Source organism: Rhinolophus sinicus, linkage group LG15 (assembly GCF_036562045.2).
Source record: "Rhinolophus sinicus isolate RSC01 linkage group LG15, ASM3656204v1, whole genome shotgun sequence".
NCBI classification, from domain to species: Eukaryota; Metazoa; Chordata; class Mammalia; order Chiroptera; family Rhinolophidae; genus Rhinolophus; species Rhinolophus sinicus.
Window position 1 is genome coordinate 28,655,036 of NC_133764.1, and position 16,635 is coordinate 28,671,670.

The 16,635-nt window shown below is 43.6% G+C and overlaps 1 protein-coding gene across 7 annotated transcripts in view; it reads right to left on the reverse strand.

The window, feature by feature from the left end:
* The window catches only part of TEX2 (testis expressed 2), a 92,465-nt gene that overhangs the window by 32,675 nt on the left and 43,155 nt on the right, over positions 1–16,635 (reverse strand). For all 7 annotated transcript variants that reach the window (XM_019732891.2, XM_019732887.2, XM_019732888.2 and 4 more), the window contains 3 exons: positions 8,057–8,257; positions 6,719–7,058; positions 5,236–5,483 (listed from right to left, as the gene is read on the reverse strand). In XM_019732891.2, coding sequence (XP_019588450.2) covers positions 5,236–5,483; positions 6,719–7,058; positions 8,057–8,257 — 789 coding nt within the window. The remainder of the gene's footprint in view (positions 1–5,235; positions 5,484–6,718; positions 7,059–8,056; positions 8,258–16,635) is intronic.

Consider the following 16,635-nt stretch of genomic DNA (forward strand, 5'->3'; position numbering starts at 1 on the left):
CTTTTCAATTCTACTTTTAAATGTTTGAAAAGCCGACTTTGAGGGGTTAAAGGGGAAGCCCTGAAATACCACTCTGCCAATTAAGACTTCCCGGTTTCTAGTTGATTCCTATTTACTTTGTAGGGTTCTCATCTCCTGATAACACCAAACAGGGAATAACATCTGATGATCCATTTATAGGTAACAAGATAATGAGTGTAATTAGTAATAATGAAGACAGGACTCTCCAAACCTGGGGCAGCCAACACTATCTATAAATATTTCTTAAACCTTTCATGGAAAAGGAGCGTGAAGTGCCTGACATGACCTGACCACCGGAGCCTTGAGCCTGGAGGACAGGCTCACCACCACCTCACCGACGGTCCTCTCTCCCAGGCAGGCCCCTTCGGGGTACACAGAACTGGCAGCCTCTCCGGCCTTACACCCCTGAGCAAATCTGCAGGTGGCCTGTGGGGTCTCCCTTCCTGAGGTATCCGCACTAGGGCTAATACCATGCCACCTTTAGACATTTTTAAAAAAAGCTTCCTTATTTTCTTGTTTTCTGAATTGCTATTTAAATCTGCCCCCCAAACCAAGCAGGCTACCCCGCCAAGAGGGTAAACCTCCAGGCTCCTCAGCCAGACTCAGGGTGCCTCTCACTACTCTAGTAGTTAAGTGCCTGAGAAGAGAGAAAATGGTGCCAAGATCAGAGGGGTCTGGAGACTTCAGAAGCTGGCACAGCCTGTGGTAATGGGACAAAGCAGAGTCACAAGGACAAGTCACAGGACAAGCAACTGGTCACTAACCAGTAAACATCTGGAGAACCAGGCCCTTTCTAGAACCAGTTTAGCATCGGGCAACTTTTGAGAAAGGAGGCCAAGTCGGTGGGAGTTGCCATTAGACCTGGAGCCCTCGGGGTAAGAGGTGCTTTGACCAGGCCTGTAACAGACAGCAGCAGCGGGGATGGGTGGGGGGGTATTTTATGATTCAAAATTTAAGCTCCAAAGTGATTTCAATATGCAGCATCCCCAGAACATGTTTTAATTATAGTAGGCAAGAATAACCACCCAAAGTATTTTAGCACTGTTCAGTACAACTCTAGTCCATATTTACCAACTCTCCGACTGGGTGTTTTTCACATGGGTTTGGCTCCTGAGCACCAGGGGCCCCATTCACCTCTTGACCTAGTTTAGCATTGGGCAATATTTGAGAAAGGAGGCCAAGTGGGTGGGAGTTGCCATTAGACCTGGAGCCCTCAGGGTAAAAGGTGCTTTGATCATGCCTGTAAGAGACCGCAGCAGCAGGAGGGGAGAGTCCAAGGCAAAGGCTGGAGCTGGGTGGTAGCCAACATGACGAGGTGACAGAATAACCTGAAAGATGTCAAAGGTTCCTTTGTGTCTCTGAGCACTTTGTGTCTCTCTTGGACTCATGATCTCAGAGGCAATCTGGACCCTAAGAAATAACCCGGCCCGGTCACTGGCAGGAGGAATAAGCACGAATGACCACATCCAAAAGGTCCACATTTGGCAAGACTGGGGGGAAACAGGCACTCCCATTCCTGGTGGGCACGCACAACGGTGCAACCCTTATGGAGGAGAATTTGGCAATATCTAACAAAACTACATGTGCATTTACCTTCTGATCTAGCAATCCCACTTCTAAGATATCTCTTTGAAGCTACACTGCCAACAACCAGAAATACACAAACACAAAGTTATTCATTATAGCACGGGTTGTAATTGCAAAATATTGGAAACAACCTAGATGTCCATATAAGAGAGAGACTGAATATACTATAGAACATTTGCACAATGGAGTAAGTACTTCACAGCTGTTTAAAACAAGGAGGGGGGGAGATACCTATGAACTGATGTGGAATAATTTCCAGAATGTACTGCAAAGTGACAATGTATAAAAGAGTAGCCATAGTATGCTATCCTTTGAGTTAGGCAGAAGCGGGGATAAACCCAGAAAGGATAAACCAGAGACAAAGGAGACTGGTTTACCACAGGGGGTGAGTGGGACGGGCATGGAGAACAGCAGGAACAGGGTGGGGGAGATGGCACTTTCCTGAGTATGTCTTTGTACAGCTTTGATTTCTTGCACCATGTTAATGTTTTACATGCACATACACAAAAAGGGAAATAAAATCAAGGATGGGAGTAAGAGGCCCTTACTTGCTCGTATTGCTAAATTAATAAGAAATAAAACTAATAAAGAATTTTCTCCACTGACGTATAACGGAAAACATGAAAGGTAATAAAATTAGTACAGGAACACTGTAGCAGGTCTAATTTTCCAACAACTGAGCAACGATATTTCACATCCCACACGCTCTTCCAAGAATTTGCTCTTCCATCAGCAAGAGGTGGAATCTTTGCCCGTCTTCTGGAACCTGGGAGGGCCTTTATGACTGCCTTATCCAACAGGTCACAATGGAAGTGACATTATTTTACTTCTGAGACTAGTTTACAAAAAGCAATGCAATGTCTGTCTGGTTCTTTCCTTAGGGACGCTTGCCTTGGTACCGGGTCACCATGCTGAGGGCTGCCTAGGCCACAAAGAGTAGAACTGAGGCCTCCAGCCTTCAGCCCTCGCTGAGCTCCCAGCCAACAACCAGCATCTACTTGCCGACCATGCGAGTGAGCCATCTTGGAAGCCCCCAGTCCAGCCTCCCCACTGACGCTGTGTGGAGCAGAGAGAAGCCTTCACTGCTAAGCCTGGTGAAATTACAAACTTGTGAGCAAAATAAATAACTGTTACTATTTTAAGCCTTCGCTCTTGGGGCTGTTTGTCATGCAGTAATAGATAACTAAAACACACACCCATGCTTTCCTGAAGACTACCAGACCACCCGAGAGCCAGGACGTGGCCCACACACGTTTCAGGCACGCCAAGTGGATGTAGGAGCCCAGCACTAAAACTCACGTGATTTCTTCAAAGGCCCCGCTTTCAAAGACAGTTATCTCTGTTCACACAATCCTGGCTCTGGTTTCCTCACCCATGCAGATTAGAATCACTAAATTAACAAGGGTGCGGAGGCAGATGGGGATAAGTGCTCCAGCAAAAGCCAGCTAGAAAGACACCTCCCCACAGCAGCCAACTGACAACCGAGAGAAAATACTGCCGAGTCTGCAGTCTGGGAAGCCTCAGACTAGGGGTGAAAGGGACAGTGGGACACAGACCTCATGCAGCCCCGCATGACGACCAGACTGAATTTCCGTTTCTTATACTGAGTCTTTAAATTATCCAGGAAAAGTTAAATCATGCCTGCCTGCTCCACCTAAGGGAGCCAGGAGTACAATGTGGTTTTTAAAGATTTTCGTCAGACTTAGAAGAGGGGAAAAAAAGGTTTTGGTGCTTAAAGGGGTAAGTGCCAAGTACCTAGAAAGGCTTGTACTAGCAACGCTGGGTAGAGGGGCTGGCTGGGCTGTGAAGCATCAGGGTCTCCCAGCCCCTCCTGGGGCTCCCACAGACCCCAGTGATTACATGATACATGCACATGAAACACATACTGAGGAAACAATGTTCTAAAACTTCTTTGATGTAATTTAAGGAACTCTTTTAAAAAGCAAGCTTTTTATTAGATTGTTTTCTTACATCAGTGCACAATTCTCCTCCTGATTTTCCTGAGTCTCATGAGAGTCCAGGCAGCTGATAGCCCAGGGATAAAGGGAATTTGGGGGAGGGGGATTCACTAGTGATAAATAGGACATTTCCAGACCGTTTTATATTACCCCACTCTAGCCTAGAAGGTGGTCTACTTCCCATGCTTGCTGGTAACTAAGGTCAGAGGGCAGAGGCAGTGGGCCAGCAAAGGCATATGGGTTTTTTTGCCCAGTTAAAACAGGTTCTGTGAGGAAGGTTCAGGGGCCTCTTCCATACTGAAGACAGGGGATCAACAGAATGAGTCAAGACTAGAGGCACAAAGAGGAAGGTACCGAATGTTTCCTGTTAAGAACACTAGAAACACTTAACATGTTAAAACAGGCATTGTGCTCCACAGGTGGGATGTCATGGTCTCAGAACATTTGTGCAAGTAGTGGCAGGAGGCCTCAGGTCAAGCACAATTAGAACGACCTATCAAAATGGCAGACGCGGTAGCTGAGGGTCTTTGGAGTCTCAGGTCAGGCTTTGTACACTCCACCACAGCAACTGTGAAATTACGCTACTTAATTTCTGTGAGCCTGTTTCTCCATCCACCAAATGGAGAGAATGCTATCGAGTTTGCAAGACTGTTCAAGAGGTCCAAGTGATTTTATCAAAGAGCCTAACAGAGACTAACATATGGCAGCTAATATTATTTATCTCATCACAGATGATCTTGAGTCAATGTCTAGCATGTCACACTTTGGAAATAAGGCTGGTGGTAAATCTCCAAAAGCACTGGACACAGTTCAGGAGGCTGAGAATTTGAGAATACAGTGCTGATTGAGGAACCAGACCTCTATCACTAAGGATTCTGTGAACTTCCCCACTGGGCACGCTGTTGCTTAGGTGAAAAGCTGGGCGGGTTCTCTCACACCTCACATCTAATTCATCAGCACATCCAGCCAGCTCCCCCCAGCACACATCCCCAAAGCTGCCCCTTCTCACCACCTGCTGTTAGTTACCACCTTCGTCTCAGCCCCATTCGCCACTGCTATAACTGCCTCCCACCCACGCCTTTCCTCCTACAGCCAATTCTCCAGAGAGCCACTTACCTTTTTTAAAACTTAAATCAGATAGTTACCCCTGCTCAGAATCCTCCAGGGCTGCCCATACCCCTTGGAACTGACGGGTGAGGCCCTGCCTCTTGGCCCCTTGCTCACTGTCACCCACACTGGCCTCAGGGCAGTTCCTTGCTCGAGGCGTTTGTACTTGCTGCCCCCCTGCCCCCCAAATGCTCCTCCTACATATATCCCCATGGCTCACCTCCTCACTTTGGTCAGATCTCTGCCCAAATGTCATCTCCTCACAAGGGTCCTCCTTGACCACTGATCTAAAACAGAAGTTCTGGCCATTTTCCATCCTTCCGTATTGGCTTTATTTTCATTCTTATCACCACCCGATGTTTGCTTCTTGCTGTCTCCCTGACTCGACTGCAAGCCTCCTGAGGGCAGGGCCCTCCCCCTCCCTTCTGTCTGTCTTGTTCACCACTGTGTCCCAATGCCTAGAACAGGGCCTGGTACACAGGAGGCGCTCGAAGTACTTAGGTATGAAGAAAGAAGTGGAAGTGGAAGAGCAGAGAAGCTGCGGCCAGGCAGCCAGTGTTACCTTTTTCCCAGCTGTTGGGCTGCTTTCCGTACTCTGCACAGGGCTCCTCTGGGGGCTTCGGCTCTCTTGGGGGACACACCTGGCCATGTACACACTGTAGTCCAGGAGCATCTTCTGCCGCACACTGCCCAACAGCTCCTTCTGCTTTGGCTGGGACATAATCTCCTCCACGCTGCCTTTGCTGCTGCTGCGGCTGTGCGTCAGGTGCCCCGAGGGGCTGCTGTGTCTGCTGTGTGAGGGCAAAACCCCTGCAGCAAAGAGGAGACGGCTATTAACACAGATGAAGAAGAGTGCCGCAAAGTAAATGAAATGCAGAACTCCACTGGGTCTGGCTGAGACGCAGCTAAAATGCTATCAAATGACTTGAAAAAATATTTATAAGGTTATTTCCCACCCTGAAAAAAATACCTTCCATTTTGATGATAAATACTTTTTTAGAAGTTTTTATTTCTCTCCATGACAAGTCAGAGTAATGGGAGCTATGAAACACACTGGTAGATACCTTTTTCTTTTTTCCTAGTGATCTCTTAGGGTCAAATAAAGGACTGACATGCCCCCGGGGGCAAGGAAAGTAGGCAGAAAGCTAACTGTTCCTCCATAGTTCGGGGCAATTCCGAACATGCCATCTTCCATTCAGCAAATTTTTTATGAAGCACTTCTCTGAGCCAATTCCACATCAAAAAGAAGAATAAGACATACTCCCTGCCCTTGAACTCAGGCACCTAGGCAAATAAATCACAATTTTCTGCAATTAGCCTTGTAGCTGAAGCACAACTGAAGGACTTTTAAGGCAGAAAGAAGGGGGTGACTACCTGTGCCTAAGAGCCGAGAGGCGCTTACCCCAGTACAGACTTTCACAGGTAGTGACCTCTGGACTGCCTCTTGAGGAAATAGTTGGCATTTTCTTGGCCCAGGAGGGGGAAGCGCATTCCAGGTAGAGGGAACAGCATATGTAAAAAGCAATGACACGGCACAAAATGTTTGAACAGTGAGAGATTCAGTGAAGCTCCAGCAGAGGACACAGGGCAGGAGGAGAGGAAAGAGCAGAGGTGCAGGGCTATCCATGCAAATGCAGCGGGTCTGGAGCCCAGAGACACCTGTACTTCCATTGAGCTGAGGCTTGGAGGACATAAAGTGGGCCAGGAGCTGGACAGCACTGGCCGCCGCCTTATTATAACTAGGGCTCTGCTGTTGCGTCTTCCCTCAGGAGTCACACTATGGAAAAATAAACATAAGCCTAAGGAACCAGCAAAGGCTAAAAAACATACATCTGCAAATGGTTCCACCCTTGCTTAAATGATCCAGTATAAAGGGTTGCAGTGATCAGCCTAAAAGGTAAATTATTCATAAGAACACACCTTAGGTGGCAGACAAGACAGTCATCAATTCAGAGTGGGCCTCCTTCCTTCCTTCCTACCTGGGAATCTCAAGTCTCCCACAGGCCTTTTAAAAATACATAAGCATTTAGCACACGTGTCATTACCTGGTTTACTTCCAGAGACACCAGGTGGCTTCTTGATTTCTGACTTCAGCTTAGATGCCAGAATAAATCTCCTAAACCACTCCTCTTTTTCTCGGCCAGTTCTCCCAAAGAGATACAATATCTGATCTCGCTGGCCAGATCTTGTTCCCTCCTGGGGATGGGGTGGCTTCTTAGGGTCCTCGCCTCCCAGCTCTCTCTCAGCTGGTGGCTTTTCTTCAGAAGTCTCTTTATCAGTCTGGGCCTTGGACATAAAGTCATCTTGTCGACCAAGTTCAATACAAATGGGGTACTTTTTATTCCAGATTCGTTTTCGAGCCAAACTTTTAGGTACAAGATAAATCTACAGAGAAAGGGAAATGATGATTTACATACTAAATTAAGAATTGGCTAAATGGTTCATTAAAATATACACAGCACAAATGCAAACTTTATAGTATTTTTGACTAAACTGATGAATGTGAAATAATTAACACCTGTCTCTAACATGACTATAGAAACTGGAATAAATATTTAGAAATGACTTGTCATTCTTCAAAATTATTCCAGGAAGTAGATGTTTAAGAATTTTGGAAGAGTTACAAATTTCTATAATTTCTGGTAACAATAGTACAATAATTGTTTAGTGGATTATCATCAACTAAATTTGGATGTCAATAGAGTTTAATGATCCTGGGCCAAACATAAGCTGGCAGGAGAAAAAAAAAGAATTTATCAAACTAGATCTAGATGGGAAGCTCAAGTTAAGAAGAAGGTTTTATAAAAGTTTAAATATTTCTGTCATTTTGGAGAAACTTAAAAGATCACTCACGTCAACTGTAAGAAGCCTAGAAAATCTATAGCTTTTTGGAATAACAAATACTTTACATTTCTCAAAAAGAGAAGTAGATAATGCTTTTATCAAAACACAGTTATTTCGCATATCCATAATTTTCTCCTTTACAGAGTCTTCATTAGTTATTACCGTAGCATTACCACACAGAACTTTCGTTTGACTGAAAAAATTAACTCTCAAAGTCAGAAGTGTGTGCTTTGCCCTTGTTCCTCCAAGTGTGGTCCACGGGCCAGGGCATGGGTATCACCTGGGAGCTCATCAAAACGCAGACTCTCAGGCCCCACTCAGAACTACTGAATTAGAACCTGCATTTAAAAAGATGCTCAGGAGATACATATGCACACTAACATTTGAGAGGTACTATTTACACACACACACACACACACACACACACACACACACACACACACACGACCTTGGACCTTGTTAGGGAAAGAATACAGTGATGCAACCAAGATTCCAAATGCTTTTCAGTCATCCAAGCTTCTAAAACCATCTGGGCTCACCTTGCTGTCTGAGAGGTCGTAGATTTTCTGGCTGATGTAGGTAACCTCTGGCTTTGTTTCATTGTAGCTTGCCCTCCTGGATATATTTTTATTGGGCTTTGAAAGTCTTAAGGTCCCACCTTCAAGTCGAACAAAGACTGAATGTGTCAAAGTCGCATGGTAAGTTTCTGGATCATAGTTGGAAATTTCATTCATCCATCCCTGATGGAGAAAAACTTCCATTAGCAAAATTAGAACAAATACACATTGGATTGAATATGACAATGATGACCACCAATATTTGGGACACTGAAACCAAACCCGACTATGACTCAAGTGTCATTTTCCTGACGACGACAGGTTGCTGAGACAAGTGCCTGAAGGGTAATCTGTGCTGGGGTGTCATTTGCTACATTCTTGGTAACTGAAAATCTGGATTTGGGGGAGAATGGCAACGTCCGTTAGCCGAAATAAAAGGTTCTTTTCCTTTTTAAAAGTTGACAAGCAAATCAGAAAACTCAAAACTATTCATGAAAATAAGGAGAGGGTGAGTAATCCCACCCAGCCTGGTCTCCTTAAGTAGCCAGTCCACTGGCAAACAATCCTTGACATTTCAAGACCGTATTAAATCATGTTACCATTCCAGAACCCCAAGAACACCTACCCCTCCATTTCTCTCTCTGAAATCATCCAGTAAAGCAGATCATTCAGCATTAGCCATTAAATAAATCATAGATATGATCCAAATTCAAAGATATATAGTAACTTAAACGAGTAAAACTGCAGTCCAGGCCCCTTCCACCAACATAAATGTACTTACACATTGATTTTTTTAAAAGAGCAAACCTACTGAAGTACCAACAACACACACACGCCTGACACACCATAAAACTGTGCTAAAGCTAATCTCATAGCTGTATTCAATATCCATCATTTAACACTCTGCCTGCCCCATAGTACTTTTTTAGATGACACGGATGGCCCAGATCTCATTAAAAGATGTTCTCTACGGAATTTTAATCGGTATCTTCCTACCCTCGTCATTTTATAAACGTCTTTGTAATGAGCAGGGACACACTAAAGATCACTACACTGGAGTTGGGCTTGTCATTCTGTTCAAGAAACAGCCATTCCCACCGTGCGGACTTGATCTCACGCTGAAGTCTGGAGAGACTCTGCACATGAGGAATCCTCGGCATTCTCTCACTCATTTCTCTGTTCATGAAAACATAAGTGGACTCTCTCTATGGACTGTGTCAGGAGTTGACACAAACAGTAAAAACACGACAGCATTTGTGACCCAAACCAGTAGAGAAGAATTAGGCCTTCCTCTCACACAGTATGACCCCACTAGAGCAACCATAAGAAATGTGTCTCAAAGAGAACCCTGAATGTGTTATGGAATTAAAAACAGACACACTTCCTTGTCTTGGGGGGGCATGTGTGAAATTTATGAGCCAATTATATAGATTCATATATCTCAATATTTTTTTTGCATGAGTTGGGAGTATCTCTTACTCCTCCCAATGAGTCATTTGTATCTATTTAAAATGTTGAATCAGTAAGCAGTAGCCATGGGAAGAGGGTGTAATCTAGGTGTTTACAAAGAAACAGCAATGATCAGAGAAATGAATCGAACAAGGGGACAAGTGACACAGAGCACACAGAGCCCGATGTGGACTGTCTTGTCAGAGCACCTGCTTGAGTGGTTGTATTTTGCTAAGTGCAGAACTAAGTCCATTTTTTGGCTCATAGTGTTTTGCCTTTATCTGTAGTCTGTTATTATGGTGAAATACATTCACTGATTTTCAAATGTTGAACCAGTCATGCATTCTTGGGAAAATCATGCGTTGGTCATGATGTTGGATCACACCAGTTCATGACAGCGGATTCTACACATCTCTTCCCAACTCTATGTTCAATGACTTCACATTGGTAACTTGGCTGTGGTGGGAGTTTTTACACCACGGAAATCAGTGAACAGTACAAAGATGGCCCCCCCTTCCCCCACCCCCCGAGAGCCAGTTTACCAGCACACTATTCTCATCCTTTCCACCCACTGCTAAATTTGATTTGCTAACACTTTGTTCATTTTCCCTCTAAGCTGACACTGCTCAAGCCATGACTTCCTCCATGTTAACAGTACTTTACTGAGGTATTATTTTCATACAGTAAAATGAACAAATCTTACAACATGATTTTTAAAATACTAATATTCATATTCATAATAATAGCTGACATGGAAGCTCATATTATGATCCGGCCTCCTCAGGTATGTTATCTCCTTTACTTCTGCCAATTCCCTACAATTTTATAGGTGAGGAAAGTGGTGAGAGACGTTAAGTGATTCGCCTAGAGTGGTTTAGGAAAAACAATAAAATTGGTCTAGAGAGTGGGAAATCCGAGACTGAAACCAAGTCTACTGCCTCCGAGACCCAGGCCCCCACTTCACCTCCACGGCACAGAACACCCTTCCATCTGGCTAACACCTGGTCATCCTTCAGTCATGGCAAAGATGACACTTCCCCCAGGTTCCTTTCCTCCTGTCACTGTACCTGTTAACTGCCTGGTTTACTTAACCACAAAGGCCACAAGACAACTACAGTTGTAACAAATGTTTGTCGAGTGAATACATGAATGCAGCCCAGTGCAGAGGGCGGCGGTGAGGACGACGGAAAGCTGTACGGAAAGCACAAGTATGTAGGGCAGGCGGGTGTGCCTCACGGTTCCAGCTGCCTAGGTGCAGGGAGCTGTAGAGATTACTTTGAAGTAGACGACTTGGTCGCTGTTGCCATACAGGAAAACTAAGCTATAACTGCACAAAACAGCACAGGCAAGAAAATAAGCAACCTCAGAAAGAATCTTGAAAGTGAAAAATGTTAAAGCTTTTCAGGACAGAAACTGAATTAGCTACATCTTATCTATAGCAGAGGGAGGTGTTGTGACTGGGGCGCATGTTTCCTGACCCCCATGTAGGGTTCTTTCCAAAACACTACCAGCTTTGATAGGAAACCTTGAGCGACTCACAGGGGCTGCTACTTAGCCCACGTTTCTCAGGCATCCAGGATGCAGACTGGCCATCGGGCGGCTCAGGCGAGAGGTGGCCAGGTGTGACTCTCCTCAAGTCCCCTGTATTCTGGCCCCTAATGCACCCCTACTGACCGGAAACCAGGCTGCCCTTGCAGAAAGCAATTCTCCGAGCAAACCCTAACTGCCTTTTAGACCATCAACCAGGTGATATTCTCCTGGGGCTTAAGCAACCCCCTGGGTTAAGCTCACAAGGAATTTCCAGACCTAAGAGATCAAATATCACATCTTGAGAGCAATGCAGCAATTCCAAGGCATTCCCCCCGTCCCCTGTGTAGTGCCTAACCCTCCACTGCTCCGCTGTCCCCAAATTCTTAACCCTGGATTTATTACCAAGTAAGAAATTTCTCCAACTTGCTGCTGCCGTGGAACACGGGAGTGGGTGTAAAGACACAACATGCAGTTGGCAACTCTGCATTTCAACAGCTCAACTGCAAAACTCAGAGATGCCCTCAACCCACACGACAGCCTCGGACAAGCCTTGTTTCTTTCTGAAGCTGGAACTGTGAAAATAGAGACAGTGCATGCAGCTGAGGGACAAAGCCCACAGTTAGCCGGGCTGCAGCTGGCTAGCCCACAGACTGGGTCCGTGATCCTGTTTGTAAAAGGTCAGGGGTTTCTCTTTAATTCTCAGCTGGATTTAGAAGCCATGTCTGGTGAAAGTACAAACCTAATCTATAAAGGGACTGATTTGATACTTAGAAAGATTAAAAGCTACAATTAACCTTTTGCAAACTAATAAAGTCCGGAAGAACTACCACTGTGCCCTTTCAGTCGCAGTGCCAATCAGGAGCTCAAGGGCACTGCTCCCTCGGTCTGCTTGGTGCCGAGCCGACTGGAGAAAGTGCCAACCCTCTGGCCCGAGGAAGCAAAGGGCATTTCTCTCTGTTCAGTGCTCAGGGTGCCTGGGCTGACACCCTGCTGTCACACGGCTGGACTGGCACTCAACGCTGCCTGTCACTCAGGTCCCCTGCATCAGGCCTTCATCTAGTCTATCAGGGAAGGAGCAAATCCTAAGCCTAAGAACAGAGCCAGGACCTGAGGCCCCTCCTGCTGAAAATCATCTCTGAAGCAGACAAAAAGGTGATTTCTTTTGTCTCCTAAACCAAAACCTAAACAGGATTTTATCTTTTGCCAGGCTTAAACCCTTTTTGATGTATTAATGGTTAAGAACTTGAGTGTTCAGTTAAAATATGGTATTGTAGATCATGGACTTAGAAAATATGGCAAGAACAGTCTACTATACTTTGCAGAACTTTAAATTCAAATTTGGTTTTTCCCATGCAAGACAAACAGACCTACAGACATATAAAATTCAAACTGTGAATAATAGCCTCAAGCAAATAGTCAACATTCAAAATAAATGCTGTTCAAAGATGCCATTACAAAAAAAAAAAAAAAAAAAAAAAGTCCATTAGGGGAGGGAAGCGCCAGCGTCAATACCATCCACATCCTCCCAGTGCCTGCTCCAAGGTCACCTTCACAGCCATTACTAGAAGCTCCAAAGTCAGGGCTAAAGCCACAGGCTCTGCCTGGGAAAATGGTCTTTATTCCAGCTTTTCCTATTTTTTGGGGCAGCAGCTTTCTAACTCAGGTGACCATAGAACACTTTTCTTTTTTTGGATCATGTATTTGTTTAATTTTTTTATTTAAAAAAATTTTAAGTGTTTAAATTACCATTGACATCATAGAACACTTTATAATACACTGGCAAACAGTAGTAGAAGTAGGAGATAACAAGCATTCAAATTAGACAGAAAAATAACATGATCTCTGATGAACTACTGAAATAATTAAGTCTGATTTATGTTACTACATGATAAACATTAAGCCATATTAATAAGTGCTGAAATTATGAGATGATAATAGATCAGTAAACAAATAAATTAGCCTCCAAATTTTTCAGATCACGTGTCCTATCAGACAAAAAAAGTTGAGTATGTACCTATAATAAATACAGTTACTTATAAATTATATACATTTTCTAATGTAATACAGCTTTTATAAAAATAAAAAATAGAAAAAAAATAAAAAGAAAATAAAAAATAGAAATAGAAGATGAAATAATTAGCCTTTTTGCTAATTTTCAGTTTTTTCCTTTCTGATAGCTTTATACTATCTTCACCTGACACCTCAAGGCACAAGGCACTACACACACACACACACACACACACACACACACACACTTAGGATGAGGCTTGTTAATAACAATGAGAGTAAATCCGTATTTCAAACAGTATTGACAATTTCCAAGGATTTTGGCCAAATGTCAATATATGGTCAACCATATGTTAAATATTAGCAAGGCTTATTTACATTCTTAGATAGAAAGAGTGAAAATACATACAAACAGAAACTGTGATATTTTCTCCTAGTGTAGTGCCTTCAACAACCCATTTGGGAAACCACTGAAAGAAGCAACAGAATAAAACAGAGTTCACAAGAGAAGCCCAGGCTCCAACACCAAGAAGCTCATGCCCTGGGGCCAGCTTGCTTGTAATCTCCAAGCTTTTAGGGGTAACAGCAAATCTCTTCTTGAAGGCCAATTACTGTATAGTAAGAATAGTCTTCGATGAATTTAGTACTTTCTTTATACATTAAATATAAATTTTAGAGGTGAAAAGATACCTAGCATTGATTTTTTTTTCATGATTAATAAATACCTTACTCTTCCAAAAACCACGACTTGAGAAATCTCAGACCCCCCACGCCTAAAGCCTCTCTCCTCCTCTAGAGATGAACCTGGAATAAAACCAAAGACAGCAGTCTTGGAATACCTAGCTGGAATCCAGGATTCAGGACACATTTTCCCACACAAACAATGCTATAAACTCTAGTTATATATAGACAGACCAGAATGACAGTTCAGCTATGCCATTAAGTTATTGAGTAGAAAACTGGCAAAACGTTGATAATTGTTGAAGCTGGGTGTTGGGTATACGGGGTTCATTATACCATCTCTCTACTTTTGTGTGTACTTGAAATTTTCTACAAGAAGAAGTTCAAGTTCCAAAAATCATTTTGGGATCAACTGACATCCTTAACTGTTCATACGGAATTCAGGAAGCATTTTCCACACAGTTACTTCTCCAACCAACGTCAAAACATGGAGTACCTGCCTGTAAGAGAGAATGCCTACACTGAAACATCTCACCTGGTAAACTTCTCTAGCAATGAAGGGCACTGGAAAATAGCCAAGTTTATAAAAGCCATACTTAAAAACTCAAGTGACCCATTACAGGGGCAGGATATTTTCAGTAATTATATGTGGAAAGAAGTGCTTTTTAATTTCTCGTCCTCATTGTACTGAGGGTTGTAAGAGACCAACCAAAATCAACTCAAGTCTCTTAGCTGTATGTAATGAGGCCCTTTTCTCCTTAAGACGTGTCACTCTAGGGCGGCCGGTTGGCTCAGTTGGTTACATACAGGGCAGCGCTCATACCATGTTTCCCCAAAAATAAGACCTAGCCGGACAATCAGCTCCAATGCGTCTTTTGGAGCAAAAATTAATATAAGACCCGGTCTTATTTTACTATAAGTATAGTAAAATTATTTTACTTATAGTAAAATAAGACCGGGTCTTATGTAACATAATATAACATAATATAATACTGGGTCTTACATTAATTTTTGCTCTAAAAGATGCATTAGAGCTGATTGTCTGGCTAGGTCTTATTTTTGGGGAAACATGGTAACACCAAGGTCGCTGGTTCGATTCCCACATGGGCCAGAGAGCTGCATCCTCCACAACTAGATTGAAAACGACTTGACTTGGAGCTGATGGGCCCTGGAAAAACACTGTTCCCCAATATTCCCCAATAAAAATTAAAAAACTAAAAAAGATTTGCTAACTCTAATTTCTTAAAAGAAAGAATTGCATGAAATTGAGATTAAATTTACAAAGTATAATTTCTTCTCAAAATTGATAATGTTTTCCCTACAAGTTTTTTTCTTTTATATATCAAAACCAAGCCTGTATTTAGGGAATCTAATTATTTAAAAAACTATCCCTCTTATTAAATTACCTAAATATGACATGGCCTAAGAGAAAAAACGTTCTCCACAATTTGTTTCTATTAGCCTTGCAACGTGGTAAATATAATGTTAGGCAAGCTTCTAGGCCATAGCTTTTAAAAAGAAAGAGATCGTCACTCTGGAAATTGACACCCTGCCACTGTGTTCTGAGGGTGATTTATAAGCCTGAGATAAAGCACTTACTCATGAACATAATTCAAAACTACATGAGTCATACACTCAAACACAAATCCAAGAACCTTATGAAATCTTCAGGAAGCTTCTCATTCTAGACATGTGGAAACACCAGTGTGCAGCAATGGCACTGAATTAAGTATACTCCCGGTCAAGTGACAAGAACATTCTTGCAGAAGGAACATCCAACTTGCCTAAGAATGCTCGCAAAAATAAACACCCCGAGTGCAATATGCTGACTCTACAAGCCTCATTCTCCCCAGGCCCAAACCCACTCTTTCCCGGGGTCCCCAGCCCAGAGAATCTAGCTAGTCACCCAAAATAAAACCCCTAGAAGGTTAGCACCCGGGGTGTTGTTGCAGTCACACCCTTGGACTTTGCAGCACACACGAGGCTCTGCCTTGAGTGAACTTACCCAGACTGTTACGCTTGAAGTCACGTTAGCTTCTCCTCATATTTAGTCTTCTCCCTGACTTTCACACATTCACATGTCACTTGTGTCAAATGCCTGTGACAACCTGTTTCCTATTTGTTGCTTCCCATCATCTATGAATTCCCAAACACAGAACAAGCAGGCTTTGGAGGAGGTTCTAAGAGGTCTTCTGTGGACGTTGTGACAGCTGACTGCTTCTATTCCAGACAGCACAGCGGCTGATCAGCGGCGTTCAGCGTGGGGGTGGATGACCATGAGGCCTCACCAGTCTCTGAGAACAGCTACTACTTGGCTGCAACTTGGTCTTTTTGGTTCACCGTCCCACATACGCATCACTAATTGCAGGGTCATTTTAAAATATAAATGTCTGCAGCATGGATGGAATAATAAAATCACCCAGATAAAGTACAGAAAAGGTTTACTCTTTTCCTCCGTGTCTTCATCATGTGAGGGCACGTCGGGGAAAACTGCAATGCTTCTTGAATTGTTTATGGAGCGATAAAGGAACCAGACTCTCAGTCCTGGCTGCAGGGACTGAGAACTTCTATGGTTCAGAGGTTTAAAATCCCACGGTCTCCTACAATAGTCCTGGAGCACCAAGCTCGCTGCCTGAATGGTCCATGGGGCTGCCAGACGGAGTCTGCTTAGGGCACGGAGTGTGCAGGACCCGTCCAGGGGCTGGGCTGCTCTACTCGAGACCTTTATCACAGGCAGACTTTAGGGCCTCCTACGCCAGGGAATTTTTTAAAAATTAAAATTTAGGGTTTTTTAAAAAAAGTTTTTAAAGAGTTTCCATACCTGCTCTCAAGAACTGCATCATTATATCCTCTATAAACACCAACTGAGTAGAATCAGAAGTGCAGAAAATAAC